The sequence below is a fragment of the Arvicola amphibius genome, chromosome 5, assembly GCF_903992535.2.
Source record: "Arvicola amphibius chromosome 5, mArvAmp1.2, whole genome shotgun sequence".
Lineage (NCBI taxonomy): Eukaryota > Metazoa > Chordata > Mammalia > Rodentia > Cricetidae > Arvicola > Arvicola amphibius.
The window spans coordinates 53,631,684-53,648,858 of record NC_052051.1 but is presented as its reverse complement, the minus strand read 5'-3'; the positions used below and the strand labels follow the sequence as shown (position 1 = coordinate 53,648,858).

The 17,175-nt window shown below is 41.7% G+C and overlaps 1 protein-coding gene across 3 annotated transcripts in view; it reads left to right on the top strand.

Moving 5' to 3' along the window:
* Golm2 (golgi membrane protein 2) overlaps positions 1-8,044 on the top strand; it is a 76,154-nt gene extending 68,110 nt beyond the window's left edge. For all 3 annotated transcript variants that reach the window (XM_038330644.2, XM_038330645.2, XM_038330646.2), the window contains one exon: positions 5,770-8,044. In XM_038330644.2, coding sequence (XP_038186572.1) covers positions 5,770-5,840 — 71 coding nt within the window. In that variant the 3' untranslated portion in view covers positions 5,841-8,044. The remainder of the gene's footprint in view (positions 1-5,769) is intronic.
* Positions 8,045-17,175: the final 9,131 nt, after the last annotated feature.

The window sequence follows — 17,175 nt, the reverse complement described above, 5'->3', positions numbered from 1 at the left end:
CTTGTTTCTTAATATTTATCTTATTTTAGTGTTTGTTAGTAGTAGTTGGAGACTCATCACAGAACAGAAATAAGCAGGAATGGCAGCCCCAGTAAAGGGAAATATATTGGGTAACTGACTTTAACAGAAGTATTTAAAAGACCTAAAATAATTTCAAATGCATTTGTAAGATTAGGTTCATTATTAACTGTCCAAAGAGTGGGGGGGGGGGGGCAGCTCAGCCCCTACTTAACAAGTTGATTGCAGGTATTATTGCAAGGTCAGATTTTGCAGAGTTGAAATCATTTTTCACTGTGTCAATATCATCACTATGCTTTTACAGCCCAAGCAAGTCTTAAAATTGAGTAGTGGGGGCTGGGAGAACAAAACCACATATTGGAGTTAGAGTTAAAAGAAAGTCTATGTAGTGCTTCTTAAATCACATAGATATTATGTACAGTTCTTCATTAGAGCTAGAATGTGGCCCGCCTTTCAATGGAGTTGTTGTGTATAACTTGATTACTATAGGAAAATACAGTCCCTATTTCAAAATGCCTGGGGCACATTTATTCCCCAAACTCAGGAAAGAAAGAAATGTTTTTGTCGCTGTTAGAGCCTTACGACCAAAGATAAAAACAAACCCTGAAGTGTGGCTGGGCCTGGTGGCCCACACATGTAATCCAGCACTCAGGAAGCGGAGACAACAGAAAGAGCTCTAGGCTATTCTGAGCTACAGATCCACATCTTTTCTTTTTGATTTTTCAAAAAACAGGGTTTCTTTGGAGGCAGTTCTGGAACTAGCTCTTGTAGACCAGGCTGGCCTTGAACTCAGAGAGATCTGCCTGCCTCTGTCTCCCCAAGTGCTGGGACTAAAGGCGTGCACCACCACCTCCTGGCCACATCTTTTCTTTTACTTTATTTTTTTTCCCTATTTCATGTTGAGTGTTTTGTTTACATGTGTGTCTGGTGCCAGAAGAGGACAGAAGTGGGTGTTATATCCCCTGGAGCTGGAGTTACTGATGGTTGTCAGCCACCATATAGGTGCAGGGAATTAAACCTGGGTCCCTTAGAAGAGCATCTAGTACTCTTACTGCTGAGCCATCTCTCCAGCACCAAGACCTTGCTTGAGAGAAAGAAATGGGGGAGAAGTGGGGAGGACTTGAGAAAGAAGCATTATTAAGGTTTTCTAGGCACAGGGGTTCTGCTCTGCTGATTGTGGAAGCAGTTTGAGGAGTGAGGTATACAGGGTTAGAAACTCCAACTGAAGGCTAAGATTCTGTTAACTACACGCTGGCATAGATCTTAAACAAGCCGGATTGTAAAATGGTAGCTTTGACTAATAGGAAGCTAAAGCATTCCAGCCCCTTACTCTGTTCTCTGTTCATACATAACTGATAATGGAGTCAGTACTATTGCTGTTACCTCCAGTGTTTACTTATAAAATTAAATAAGGCCTCCTTTTCCTGTGTTGACTTATTTTTATTTCAAATTCTTAGAGTATCCTAAGGGAAATAATTTATTTGCATTAGTATAAAAATTTTAAAAGAGTAACTCTGGAAACACTATGCCTTGGACAGATAACAAGTCTTTGGGTTTTGTTTTGTTTTGTTTTGTTTTGTTTTTTGAGACAGGATTTCTCTGTAATAGCCCCAGCTGTCCTGGAACTCGAGCTATAGACCAAGCTGACCCCAGACTTACAGACATCCCCTGCCTCTGCCTCCCAAGTGCTGGGATTTCATTCTTTGTTCTTATAAGAAGATAGAAACTTGGGCCTGGAGAGGTAGGTGGCTCAGCTGTTCGTCAGAGGACCTGGGTTCAATGCCCAACATCCACATGGCATTTCATGACCATCTGGAACTCCAGTTCCAGGGGATCCAGTACCCTCTCTGGCCTCCAGCCCATGTAGGTTGGGAACAAACAAAACACTCACATACATAAAATTTTTAAGTTTTTTTTAAAGAATTGTTACTTTTAAGTGTACCTGTGTATGTCTATGTCATCAGATCCCCTGAACTCTAGTTCCAGATAATTGTAAACCACCTGTTGTGAGTGCTGAGAACTGAACTCGGGTCCTGTAGAAGAGCAGCAAGTGCTCTTAACTGCTGAGCTGTCTTTCCAGCTCAAAAGTAAAAATCTTTTTAAAAAGAATGTAAATTTTCTTTGCTCTTTAATCTCAAAGAAGTTTTTAGTTTATTTGTAAATATTAATAAGCAATAGGCATTGTCTGCATACAGAAGCTTAGCTGAGTATTTCAGAGCCTACATCCCAATAATTAAAAGCCTGGATTCCAATTCTCTCTTGTAATTCCCACAACTATAGAGCAGAAACACATGTACTTAGGTGTGTGTGTATGTACTTCTAACAGAAGTTATGTAGACTGAATGATTTGGTATCAGCACTTAAAACAGAGCACTTCATTCTGTAAAGCACTCTCTTAAGTGTTTGCTCAATAGTTTTTTAAGTAAAAAAATCTAGAATTTTCTCTCTGGATTGCCTCCTTTGAAGGATAGTTATCCTCCACCCTATGGGTGAGCTTGTGACTTTGTGGACCTCAGTGTCGTAGTTTAGTTCATAGTCCTTACACTCTCGGGGAGCTTTACACTGACGTCACAAATGATGGCTAGCTCTCTGCTTGTATTTCCTTGGTTTCCTCACAGTTAGATACTTCCAGGTTCTGCTGCTTTCTGTAGAAACTAAACTCTCAGTTTCTATGGTTATCATCGATGTATCATTTCTATTCTATCAGGTAATGTAGCTAAATATAAAGAAGTTGTTGATAGAAACTTGAATTCTGGGTAGAAAACTACACTGAAAACAGACTGTAGTCAGTGTAAATGATGCTGGCTGCAGTATTTCAAAAGTCCTGTGAAATTCTTGAGAACAGTGTATAAGCATCTTATTAGAATTGTGCTGAAATGGGACTGGGCTTTCTAGCTCAGTGGTAGAGTGCTTGTCCAGCATACTCAGCTCTTGAGACTGGGCCTTAGCTACACGTACACACATGCACAAGTAGAGAACGTAGATTTAGCCTCCCTTACATTTATAGTGGACTTGGCAAATAGACACTGCAGTTACATCATTTTATTCTGAGGTAGGACAGTGGTTCTTCTTGTACTGAGAAGGTACAGTGCAGGTCCGAAGAATAGGAACTAGGTCATGTTTAAGTATTTGGTCCAGGAACAAACTTCAGTATTTTCTGTTCCTAATCCTTTGCTTTTACCTCATTTTCTCTTTGTATTTATTCATATAAAGTTCAGAAAAGTAACAACATTTTTCCTGCAATAACTTTTGTGTTCAATTTCTCAAAATGTTCCATTGCTCCATAATGATTGTCTTCATTTAATTACTAATTCTTGAAAGATGTGTTCAAAGGCATAGATTGAGACCTCATAACTCAGGGTCTCCAGAGGGCATTCTGGCTAAGTGTCTGTGATTGTTTCCCCCTTTTAAAGACAAAGATAAGTTTGTTTGGTTTTTGTTTTGTTTTTTAAGTGTGGTTTTTGTTTTTTATAAGAAAGTGATTGCCATATCAAATATGGCAAATATGAATATACAAATATGAATATAGTATAACTTCAGCCTTTACAAATGTTTTAATACATCTGGGATGCATTTTACTTTAGAGATACGTAATTATCAAGCAAGGCCTGGTGGCACAGGCCTCTAATCCCAGCTGTTCTGTAGGCTGAGGACAGGGGATTGTAAATTCAAGACCAGCCTAGGCAACTTTTAGTGAGATACTATCTCAAAAATAAAAAGTAAAATCCATCTAGGGATATGGCTTGGTGAGTAGCGTGATCAGAGCCCTGGGTCCATCCATAGCACCATAGAACAGATGAAAATCAAATGATGCACAGATCTAACCAGGCTGAGGATGACAAGTATGCATACAGACTATTTGGAGGTCAGTCCACAGCACCACCTCCTAAAAAACAAAAAAGTGATCAGTTTTAAGAATATGATACAAAATGGTTGCCTGCAATTCTAAACAAGAATTTCTATGATTTTAACAGGAAAGTTGTTGAAAGGAAAAATAAAGTTGGCTTGTTTGTCATTTCTGAAAGGCCAAAACAGCATGTGGAAGGTTGAAACAGGAGGATTATGAGTTCAAAGCCAGCCTGAGCTACGTAGTGAAGTTGTCTCAAAAACAAGCTGTTGTAGGGAGTTTGGATCTGGGAGGAGTTGGGGTATAGGATGTGGGGGTCAGTATGATCAAAATATATGCATGTATGACATTCTCATAAAGAATTCATAAAAAATTTTAATTCAATATAATTAAGATTCAAAGATGGTCCTTAATTTATAATGGGCCAGTGTATGATTTTTCAGTTTTCCAATAATACATACAAAAGCATATCCATGCAGCCACTCTGCTCTTCATTTTCAGCATGGTATTCAATAAACTATGGGAGATACTAAAAGATAAATAACAAAACGAAGCATTGAACAAAGAGAGCCAACTCCTAAGGCTTTAATTAAACTTCTTTTTTTTTTTTTTTTTTTTTCCTTTTTTGGAGACAGGATTTCTTTGTGTAGCCTTGGCTGTCCTGGAACTTGCTTCATAGACCAGGCTGGCCTCGAACTCATAGAGATCCACCTGCCTCTACCTCCCCAGTACTGGAACTAAATGCATGTGCCACCACTGCCTGGGTCTTCCTTTGTAGCATAATTATAACGTAATTTTACTTATTTTGAGCAGTTATATTTAAAAATTAGAAAAGAGGGGTTGTTACTGAGAGATAAACTGACAGCACAAAAATGGCAGCTGACAGATAAGGAGATTGTAGCTAGAGGAGTCTTACTGCAAGGCACTCGGTAGTCACTTAATACAGCTCTTCAAAAAGGCTTTGAGGGCCTAACAATTTTTTTCTTTTCTTTTTTTTTCCCCTTTGGTTTTTTTAGAGACAAGGTTTCTCTGTGTAACTCCTGGTCACTCTGTAGACCAGGCTGGCCTTGAACTCACAGAGATCTACCTGGCTAATTTTATTTATTTACTTATGAAAGAGTTATGTTTTGGTTAATGTGCTGCATTTAGGAAGTCAGGGGAAAACCATTCTCAGAGAACATCACTGAAATGTTTTATGTTGGAACTGGGGAGAACTTTTAGTGTCTGATTTTCTGATTTTTTTTTTTTTTTTTTTTTTTTTTTGGTGTGTGTGGCCACTATAGGTCACCTTTATAATTTGAAAAGATGATGGTGGATTTTTGAGAGTGTCTCCTGTAGCTTAGCTGTCCTGGAACTGGCTCTAGAGCTAGGAATGACTTGAAACTCTGACCTCACAGGCACGTGCAAACCCAGCTCAGCTAAGATGCACAGCGCTGGTGCTTCGGTCCTGGAGATTCCTAACATTTTGTTAACTCTATCTGTTGTACACTTGTCTGTCTCCCTAATACCTGTCAGAGGTGGTTCTTGTTCTCTTTTTGGGTTGGGGATGGTTCCTGTTTTGTTTGTTTGAGATGGGATCTTATGTAGCCCAGGTTGACCTCAGGCTCTCTATGTAGTCCAGGTCGTGAGCTCCTGATCCTTCTGCCTCCGATTCTTCCCTAGTGCTGGGGTTACAGGTGTGAGCCACCATGACATGATAAAAAAAAAAATGTTTGTTAAAATTAACTCTTGGGAAGTAATGAGAGACTTTTTACTCTTCAACCGTGAAGCTAAAGAAACAGCTAAGGTAACAGATAAGAAATGTGGAAAGGTTGCCAGAAAGGTGAAAAACTGGAGACAGTTTGAAGCTGGCTGGCTGTGGCAACTTTGGAAGTCTGTTTGTGATATGTATTATTTGTTTGCAGATGATGAAGAACGAGAACTTCAGATGGATCCTGCAGACTATGGCAAACAGCACTTCAATGATGTCCTTTAAGTCTAAGGGATGCTCGAAACCCAAAGTGCTGTGCAGTGAATCATCTCTACTTGACAGTTTGACTTCTGTTGTAAAGATACATTGAGATAGATTTAAGGAAATTTTCATGAAGGAATGTACCCATGTACATAGGTGAACTTTTTCATACTGTATTATCAAAGCAGATACTTTTTTGGTTACAACACAGCTGAGCCAAAAACAGTTAATCTTTGCATTTAAAGCAAACTAATGTAAATTTCACATTTTATTGACCCTAATTTTTTTCACAAAAAAACAAACAGGAACAAATGTTTGTACAGGTTAAATGCTGCACATGGTGTAATGGCAGTGAGAAGTTAGTATAGACACTAATACATTTTCGTTACTTCCCATAGGTGTCCTCTACTACCCCTCGTTTAACACTCTCTAAAGAGTTACGGTAGAATAGTTACACACACAAAGTGGGGACCTGGATGCCAAGCAGTGGGCAATGTGTGTACAGAATGACCTCCCTGCTCCTTTTATTTGGCTCAAGTGCTGATGACATAGGACTGAGGCCTGATGAAAGCCCAGCTCATCATAACAGTGTTTATAAGTTATTCTTTACTTTGTTCTTGAAGTTGTGGAATGCATGGTTGACAATGAATTTTTATTTTTTCAGATAATACCAGTACTGTTTAACTGTAGTCAGCACTGGCTAAAATTCTTTATATTTTCAGAGTTCAGTCTGGTGAAAGTATTCGCCGTTTACATGTCAGCTCCTGAAAGTGACCAAGTCCACTTTGAAATGAGTCTGCCGTCAATACAGCAAAGCTCTTCTGGTAGTTTTAATGATTGTATTTGATTAGAGTTTTCCAGAATTACTAAGTAAGGGATTTCAACAGGTTTTTATTAATGAACAGATGAATAGAAGTACCATGAAGTCTACAGCTGTTTTATTGAAATAGTTGAAAACTTTGTAATAAAAATGAATATTTGTAATTAATGTTAGTTAAGAACCCACCAAGCTTGTTTGCTAGACGTACAGAATTATTTTCAGTGCATTATATCTTTGCCATTATTTCATTAGGATGTATAAGCTAGCTAATCCTTGTTTTCTGATTTCACTTTTAAATTTTTTTCATGTTACCTAAAAATTGAAGGTATTGATCATCGGGGGAAATGTAAGGCTGAAACCCTGTAATTGCACATAAACAGGAAATACTGGGGAGTGACATAACTCAGTGGTAGTATGAGGCCTAGGTTGATTCCCAACACTAAAAAATAAACAAGGAAACACATATGGAAAGAAAGTCTCTACACTAAGGTTGTAATAAAAATACTAACCGATAGAAGAAATGATTGTTCACTTACTAAGATGCTTGAAGTTCTTATATTTCAGTCCAAAGTTATTTAATGGCCAGGAAAAGATGGAGTAATTTTTTAAAACTTGTTTTTCTACTATATCAGATTATCCAGTGTTGAGGAAGCAAAGACAGATATGTCCCTGGGGCTTGCTGGCCAGCCATCCTGGCCTAATTAGCAAGTTCCAGGTCCCAATAAGGACTACTACCGAGGAACACCACACACACCCAGATTGACCTCTGGCCTCCATATACATACACAAACAACTGCACCTACACCTGCACGTGTGTAAATGCTTGTGTACACAAACACACACCCACACCAAGAAACCAGTTTATACTTTTGTTGTCCGTAAAGTCAGGCCTACAGTAAAACTGTATGACGAGTACATTAAAGTGTGGTTAATGGGCAGTGAGGCACACCCGCGGGAGTGCAAGGGGAGCTAGCTAAATGCCTAATGATGCTTTATACTTGGTGTTATGGAACTGTATAGACAAGACCATAAAGTCTCTTGCCAATTTCATTGTCATCAAAACAGTCAGTTGTTTGTATGGTAGCTGTCCTCACACAGCAAAAACTTCATTTAACAGCCTAGACATTTTATAAACTGGGGAATCTTGGACCAATTGATAATATTTCTGACTGTATTAACATTGTAGTGCTATCAGGTGCTATGTGGATCTCTTTAAATTGTGGCATTCTACAGTCTGTATTAGACTTGCTGTTTTGTTTTGTTTACAGTGTTTTACTTCTACCTTAAGAATTAGGGTTGTTTGTTTTGTTTGTTTCAATGTATTTTTGCCCTGAATTAAGTGTTAATTTGACAGGAACGCTGCTTTTTAAAATCTTACTGGGTTCTAATAAATTAAAAGTTAAACTTGTTTCACAGTTTTGATTTTATAGATATATATAAAATTACATAAATGTAAACATTTGCATCTAGACACTGAAATTTGAATAAATGTTAGCATTATTTTAGGCTAAACTGAACTGCAGGAGTGGGGTTGTTTGGAAAGGTAGGAAGCTTCGGTGTCTTTAGCTTTAGTTCTAGACAGTGAGATAAGGGAGTAAGATGGCCAGGTTCTGTTCTAGCGCTTGGTTCAAATGGAAATAGCACCCAAATGAAGCAGACAAAATGTGATAAAAAGGAAAAATGGGAAGAGGGGGCTTTCCCTGGAGAGGAGGTTAAATAACACTAAGTATACTTCAGACACACCTGGAGTGGACTTTTGAACCCTCAAAGCCCCGCCTCGGTATCATGCCTCCTCCAAGGGTCCACACCTCCTAACAGTTCCAAACTCCCTGGTGATCAAACATTCAAATCCATGAGCCTGTGGGGGCCATCCTCATTCAAACCACCATATAGATGTGTGCGCGCGTGCGCGCGCGCGCGCGCACACACACACACACACACACACACACACACACACACAGAGAGAGAGAACTGCCACTTAGGGCAATAATGCTTCCTGAAAGAGCCATGGACTGTAACAAAAACCCTAATATCATGCATGAGAAACCCCTCCAAACTTGTTGGGTGAGGGATTTCAAGAGACATAAAACAACATGCTCTTGCTGTTGTCCTGGTTGTTCTCATTACTGAGAACTTGATACACCTCAGATAGTACTTGGAGAAATGGAACTGACCTGAAACTTCCTCCCAAGGAGTGACTCTCATAGTACCAGTGCTATGCAGGTTGCCAAGGAAGAGCAGCACCGGATAATCCTACCCAGCTGTAAAGCCTGTGAACCATAACAGTTACTGCACCAGCAACATACGTACAATGCTAAAATAATGACACATATCTAACAACTTAAAGACCTGCTGAACAGGAGGGAAATCCTGCCTGGTACTGTAAACCTAGGCAGCCACCTGTGGATGGAGAGGTCAGAGACCTAAGAGAGGAACCTACTGCCAAGGCTTTCCTGACCGGCACAATTCCTAATTGCACTCTAGATACTTCTCTTTACACCCATAGATGAGTATAGGTCTCATCCCTCAAAACAAAACCCTACTTTTTGCAGCAGGAGACCATTACAGAAAGCCACAGCTAGTCAAAATGCAGAGAACTGACCATGAGGTGCCAGCCACAATTGGGACATGCACAGCACAACGCTTGCATGTGAGGCTCGGGAACCAACGCTGAAGAGGGAACAAAGACTGTAAGAGCCAGAGGACTAGGAAGTCTGCTGGGAGACTAGCTATGGCAGGGGAGTTACACCATGAAATCTCAATCACATGGCTGCCTAAACAAGACCTGAACAGCTGAGAACCCAGTGTAGATGGGAGCAATCTCGTGGGATGCATCCCCTAAAGAACTATAAGGAATTAACGACTGCTATGAATGGGAGAATTGGTGTTCCCCAGGGACGATCCCCCTAATTCGTTACCCAACACCAAGTGATCAGCCTTAGAAATATGAACAGGCAACACTGAACAGCAATTATTAAAGGAAGCCTGGGAAACAGACAAGATCTCCTGAGAAAATTGGGAGGGGGAGAGGAGAAGGGGAGGTAGGAGGAGGATGGGAGGGAAGAGGGAAGGACAGAGAGGCAGAGAAAGGAAAGATATCTTGATTGAGAGAGCCATTAAGGGACTAGCAAGAAACATGGCACTAGGGAAATTCCCAGGAATCCACAAGGATGACCCCAGCTAAGACACGAAGCAACAGTAGAGAAGACGCCTAAACAGGCCTTTCCCTGTATCAGAATGATGACTACCTAGAACTTTCATCCAGCAACTGATGGAAGCAGATACAGAGATCTACAGCCAAGCACCAGGCCAAGCTACTGACCAGTCCAAGAGAGGGAAGAGCAATAATATGAGCAAAAGGGTCAAGACCATGATGAGGAATCCCACAGAAACAGCTGACCTGAGCTAGTGAGAGTTCACTGACTCTGGACTAATAGTGGGGAACCTGTATAGGACCAAACTAGGCCCACTAACTGTGGTGGACGGTTGTGAGGCTTGGACAGTCTGTGGGGCCACTGACGGTGGGACCAGGATTTATCCCTAGTCCTTGAACTGGCGCCTTGGAGAACATTCTCTTTGGAGGGATACCTTGCTCAGTCTACATATAGGGAAGAGGGCCTTGGTCCTGCCTCGAAGTGAAGTATCAGACTTTGTTGACTCCCCATGGGAAGCCTTACCCTTTCTGAGTAGTGAATGGGGGGGGGGGGGTGACAGGGAGACGGGAAGGAGAAGAAAGAGTGGGAACTAGGGTAGTTATGTAAAATGAGAAAAGATTGTATTAAAAAAATTCTTAGACAAAAAAAGAAATGAAAATGAGGCCCTGTGGATTTGGGATAGAGTGAGGGTTACATGGGAGGGTGGAAGGGAGAAATGATGTAATTATACTTTAAATTTTTAAAGACAAAGAAAAAAATTTTTTTGTTTGGTTTTTCGAGACAGGGTTTCTCTGTAGCTTTTGGAGTCTGTCCTGGAACTAGCTCTTGAACTCACAGAGGTCCGCCTGCCTCTGCTCCCGAGTGCTGGGATTAAAGGTGTGTGCCACCACCACCCGGCGACAAAGATTTTTTAAAATTTATATATTTATTTATTATTTTTGGAGACAGGGTTTTTTTATGTAACCATGGCTTTCCTGACTCACTCTGTAGACCAGGCTGGCCTTGAACTCACAGAGATCTGCTTGACTAGGCCTCCCCAGTGCTGGACACCACAACCACCTGGCTTATTAAAATTTTTAATTAAAAAAAGTATCAAAGTCTGGGAAGACAGCTTTGAAAACTCAAGGCCACAGGCAGGAGGCATGCATAATTAGGCAGTCTTGGTCAGACTGTGGCCTGACTGAATGATGTCTTAGTTCTAGTGTTTGGAGGCTCTAGGGTGAGCCTTAGCACCTGAGGGGGCAGTTTGGTTCTTACTGTGAGGTGAAGGTGGTTCCTGTTGTTTTATACACCAGCCTCACTATAAAGTCACAGGTAAAGATCACTGTCCCTGGCAGGCAGTGGGCCTCTAGGTGCCGTTTTAGGGGTCTAGAAAAGGATGTGCTAAAAGCTGGCTCTCATAACCTGCTGATTATATTGTTGAAAAATCTTTACACTACTACTGTGTTAGTGTCTTGGCCTTTCAGAAGAGGGAGGACTGCCTTCGCTAACTGCCTGCCCCTTTAGGGATTCACACCCCTACACATAGAATGAAGCAGAAATCTAACTCAGCTAAAGACATGATGAAGGCAGAGATGCTAAGCTTTATCGTGCTTTAGTTTACCCTGCTTCTGCTTGGCAGTGCAGAGTCAACAGAGTGGGTGGTTCTTAGCAAAAAGGAACTTCCCAGTTCTCACTGCAGTATTAATACTTTTTTGTCTCTACAGCACCTGTGAGTCATTAAAATCCATGTCTAATTAGGTCGCATCTAATCAATCCAGCTCCTTTTTATTGTTACTTTTCCAGTCCCTTTAGACTCCTCTCTCAAAGTTTCAAGTGAAAATTGAGCCAACTAAGGAAAGGGGAGAAATTTAATGATCTATGTAAGTGTTTTACTGTTATTTTTGCTATAATAAGAGACCAGAATCGGAGCTGGAGAGATGGTTAAGAGCACTAGCTGTCTTCGAGAGGTCCCGAGTTCAATTCCCAGTAACCACATGGTGGCTCACGACCATCTGTAATGAGTATAATGAGATCTGATCCCTTCTTCTGATGTGCAGGCATACATGCAGGCAGAACACTGTAGATATACTAAATAAATAAATCTTATGGAAAAAAAGACACCACAATCAAAAACATACTGGGGAGGAAAGGGTTCATTTGGTTTACATATCCACTTCATCACTGGAGAAAATCAGGGCGGGAACTCAAACAGGACAGGAACCTGGGGACAGAAGCTGATGCAGAGGCATGGAGGGGTGCTGCTTATTGACTTGCTCCTAATGACTTGCTCTACCTGCTTTCTTATACAACCCAGGACCATCAACCTAGGGATGTTTCCATCCACAATGGGCTGGTCTCTCCAATCAATCACTAAGAAAATGTACTACAGTTTCCACATAAAAGGCCAGGTTCATACTGGACAGTGGTGGAGCATGCTCTGGGAGGCAGAGGCAGGTGGATCTCTGAGTTTGAGGCCAGCCTGGTCTACAGAGTGAGTTCTAGCACAGCCAGGGATACACAAAGAAACCCTGTCTCAAAAAAAGAAAAAGAAGGAAAGGGAGGAAGGAAGGCCTGAATCTACTTTTTGGGGAGGTTTCAAGACAGAGTTTCTCTGTATCTTTGGAGTCTGTCCTAGAACTAGCTCTTGTAGATCAGGCTGGCCTCAAACTCATAGAAATCTGTCTACCTCTGCCTCTGCCTCCTGAGTGCTGAAATTAAAGGCATGCACTCCCACCATCCAGTGAATCTACTTTTAAAAAACAACTACTAGTTTTAAATATTTTACATTGGATTGGACTTTTGTATATTGTATACAAATTTTGTATATTAACACAAGTTTGTTATTTTTGTTAGAACATGCTGTACATACATTTCTACTTTTGTTCAAGGCATCGCACCCAGATAGCTCATTTAAGAATGTAATGCAAATTTCTAGCTCTTGAAAGTTATTATTACCAACTATTTAGGATGATAAGGAAATGCAGGTTAGTAATTAGTCACCAATTACAATCAAACTTGTAGTCATATTAGGTGTGTTCCCAAGGTCAAACAGAAATAGACTTTAGATAGACAGGCCATCTTCAGACTCTTCAGATAGCTACAGAATACGGCATTTGTAAGGAGAAGAACTCTAATGGCTGGCTGCTCTGCTTTTCTGATCTTCCAGCATTAACCCCTCTATCTGACTCTGAAATTTTATTATTAAAAACAATTAGAATTCGTGCTACATTCCCTTTAGTGATGAAAGTTTGGTTTCTAGAAGGCCAAATTTTCCTATTTTTGCTACTTGGGAGAAACTAGACCTCTTCCCTTGGCAATAGGAGAGAAGTCTTTTGCCACTGGTATAATGGAGTAACTTGACTGTATCTCCCGGGTAACCAGAAATTACAAAAGTGGACATGCTGGACAGCTGTTTGCAGGCAGCCTATGACTAAAAGTCTTGGGTTTTTGTTTTGAGTCAGTGTCACCTAACCTGGTGGCACACAATGGGAGGATTATGCTGAGGAGGTGGAGGAGGCAGGAGGACCAAAAGATAGTTCTCATACTAGAGCCCAAGATGGCCTGATTCTTACTATGTAGCCCAAGATTACACCAAATTTATGGCAATCCCCCTACCTTAGGCTTCTCAGTACTAGAATTACAAACAGGAGGCTGGCTAAAGCAACCGTTTTTAAGAGAAGGGAAACAGGTTGTGAGCCCCACAATCACCCAGCTTCCTGTGCTGTAAAAAGATTGGTTTCAGAGCAAAACACAGTGGCTCTGCCTGAGAACACTGAGACCATTGTTGGGACAGCTCAAAGAACTGGAATCTGTTAGGTGGGCTACCAGAGAAGAGGAGCTCTTGAGAGATACAGCCCTAGAAATCCACAAGCCCAGATAGGACTAAGAGCCGAGCTGTACTACGCTCAAATTGGAAACACCTGATATGTGATAGCGCCTGCCTCGCCTTGCTTGAGTCTCTGGGTTTGATCCACTGCTCTGGGAGAAGGAAAAGAGGGAGGTGCCTGATATAGTGGTGGATGATCTAATCCCCGCAGGAAGGCAGAAACAGGCAGATTTCTGTGAGTCTGAGGCCAGCCTGATCTACATACTGAGTTTCAGGACGGCAGGAGCATGTAGAGATACCCTATTTCAAAAAACCCAAGAAAGAGCTGGGTTAGTGGTGATTCACACCTTTTATCCCAGCACTCCAGAGGTAGAGGCAGAGGCAGGCAGATCTCTGTGAATTTGAGGCCAGCCTAGTCTACAAAGCAAGTTCCAGGACAGCCAGGATTGTTACACAGAGAAACCTTGTCTTGAAAAAACCAAAAAGAAGGAGAGAGAGAGAGAGAGAGAGAGAGAGAGAGAGAGAGAGAAGAAACTGAGGAAGACAGATGTGAGGGGGTAAAGGAAGGAAGGAGGTCATCTGTCCTTAGCCACTAAAGTATGTCCTTTTTGGAGGATATTCTAGACCTGCCCTGTTCGGATATAGCCAAACTCAAGTCCCTGATAATATTGTCAGAGAAAACATTAGAGAGATTAAATCCTGCCAAGTTAAGACTTGAAAAACTTTTGGAACTTTCTGTACATAAGAGCAGGGAGCAGGGGAGGGGGTGAGGGGGGCTCATTTGGTAGTTTGTGTCTAGAAGGCTTGTGGTCCCGGGTTCCATCCCCCATACTGCTTAAGCCAAGCATGACCTTGACCTCGACACTTGGGAAGCAGAGGCAGGAAGGTCAGGACAAGGTTATCCTCAGCTACATATAGATTACAAAGTCAACTAAGGATACAAAGGAAACACAAAAAGAACTAACCCTGAGAGTCAAGGAGATTGCTCAGTTAGTAAAGTGCTTGCTGCACAAATTTGGAGCCACAACATCCATATAAAAAGCCAAGTTTGGGCTGGGCAGTGATGGCGCAGCACGCCTTTAATCCCAGCACTCTGGAGGCAGAAGCAGGCAGATCTCTGTGAGTTCAAGGCCAGCCTGGTCTACAATAGCTAGTTCCAGGACAGGCCCCAAAGCTACAGAGAAACCCTGTCTCAAAAAAAAATCAACAACAACAACAAAAATGGCAGTCAAATCAGTTTTGCCAGGCAGTGGTGGCACATGCCTTTAATCCCAGCACTCGGGAGGCAGAAGCAGGTGGATCTCTGTGAGTTCAAGACCAGCCTGGTCTACAATAGCTAGTTCCAGGACAGGCTCCAAAACTACAGAGAAACCCTGTCTTGATTTAAAAAAAAAAAAAAAAGCCAAGTTTGGGCTGGACCATGGCTCAGAGGTTAAGAGCATTGGCTGCTCTTCTAGAGTTCAATTCCCAACAACCACATGGTATCTCACAACCATTTAGAATGAGATCTGGTGCCCTCTTCTGGCCTGAAGGCATATATGCAGGCAGGACACTCTATACTTAGTAAATAAATCGTGGTACACACCTTTACCCCAAGCACTCAGGAGGCAGACGCAGGCAGATCCCTGAGTTTGAGGTCAGCCTGGTCTATAGGATGACTTCCAGAACAGGCAGGACTGCACAGAGAAAGCCTGTCTTGAAAAAACAAGAATAACAACAACAACAACAAACAAAAAAGTCAAGTTCAGGAGCTGAAGATGCCTCCATGGTTAAGAGCACTTGTTGCTATTGCAGAGGACCCAGGGTCAGTTCCCAGTACCCACATGGTGGTTCACATAACTTCAGTTCCATGGGATCCAATGTCCTCTTCAGAGCTCTGCAGGTACCACGCATGTACACAGTGCACAGACACAAATGCAGGCTACCTGGAAAGCTGCTGAAACAAGAATCAATACTTTTCAGAGATTCTAACAATCCCAGGTCTCTACATTGTTCATACGTCCAGTGTTCAATAAAAAAATGACTGAGTAAGGGGTCTGGGAAAGGTGACTCGGTATTAAGAGCTCTTGTTGCTTTCCCAGAAGACTAGAGTACAATTCGCAGCACCCACAATGAACAACTCAAAACTGCCTGTAACTCCAGCTCCAAGAAAGCTGATACCCTCTTCCCACCTGTGCTGACATGATGTGTATGCGGTGACTAGCATTGATTAATAAAGCTGTCTTGGCCTGTGATAGGGTAGAGTAGAGCTAGACAGAGAAAACTAAACTGAATGCTGGGAGAAAGAAGGTGAGGCCAAGAGATGCCCTCTGAGACAGAATCTTGCCCATAAACCACAGCCATATGGTGATACACAGGTTAATAGAAATGGGTTAAATTAAGATGTAAGAGTTAACCAAGGGGCTGTAGAGATAGCTCAGAGGTTAAGACCATTGCCTGTTCTTCCAAAGGTCCTGAGTTCAATTCCCAGTCAACCACATGGTGGCTCACAACCATCTGTAATGGGGTCTGGTGCCCTCTTCTGGCCTGCGGTCATACAAACAGAATATTGTATACATAATAAATAAATAAATATTTTTTATTAATAATAAATAAGTTAAACAATAAGAAGCTAGAGCTAACGGGTCAAGCAGTGATGTAATTAATACAGTTTCTGTGTGGTTATTTTGGGACTGAGCAGCCAGGAACTAACACGTGGCCTCCAACAACACTGACCTGCACACATCCACATAGAGACACGCATATACACATAATCCACATAGAGACACGCATATACACATAATCCACATAGAGACATGCATATACATATAATTTATAAGCAATAAGAAGAAATCCTTAGGAAGTGACTATGGGAACCCACAGTTTTGAATCCATTCCATCTTGTCTAAAAGTCACCTATGCTTGCTCTTCAAGGCCAAATAGTAGGATGTTTGGCCAAAGGTGTGGCTACTGGATGTTTTTCTCCTCAAAGACCAGATTATGGGATGTTCGACTTAGGGCATGGTTACTAGGTGACTTTGAGATGTAAGGAGGCAATTGTGCTTGCTTGTTCCTTGCTTCATGGTAAAGAATCCTTTTGCCCTCCTCTTTTGATTGGGGTATATACAAACTACAAGTAATAATCATGGGGCTGTAGCAGTGTTCACTGAAAGCCCTCCCGGCTCTATTCTTCTGTCTCTTGTCTATTTCTTTCCTCAGTCCTCACCCCCCCTTTTCAGGCATGTGCAAACAGGTCGGCCGGTCCCGAAAGTGACTGGCTATATAAACAAAATATCATCTTTAAGAAAAATAGAGGACTGTGAGTAGTGGTGAGCATGCCTTTAATTTCAGCACCCAGGAGGCAGAGTCAGGTCCAGCCTGGTCTGCAAAGTGAGTTCTAAGGCAGCCAGAACTACACAGTAAGATCCTATCTCCATTTCAGCTGATGGTGGCACACACCTTTAATCCAAACAGGAGTATCTTTGTGTGTTTGCGGCCAGCCTGGTCTACAGAGCAAGTTCCAGGACAAGCTCCAAAGCTACAGAGAAACCCTGTCTCAAAAAAAAAGATCCTGTCCCCCAAAAGTATATATTTTTA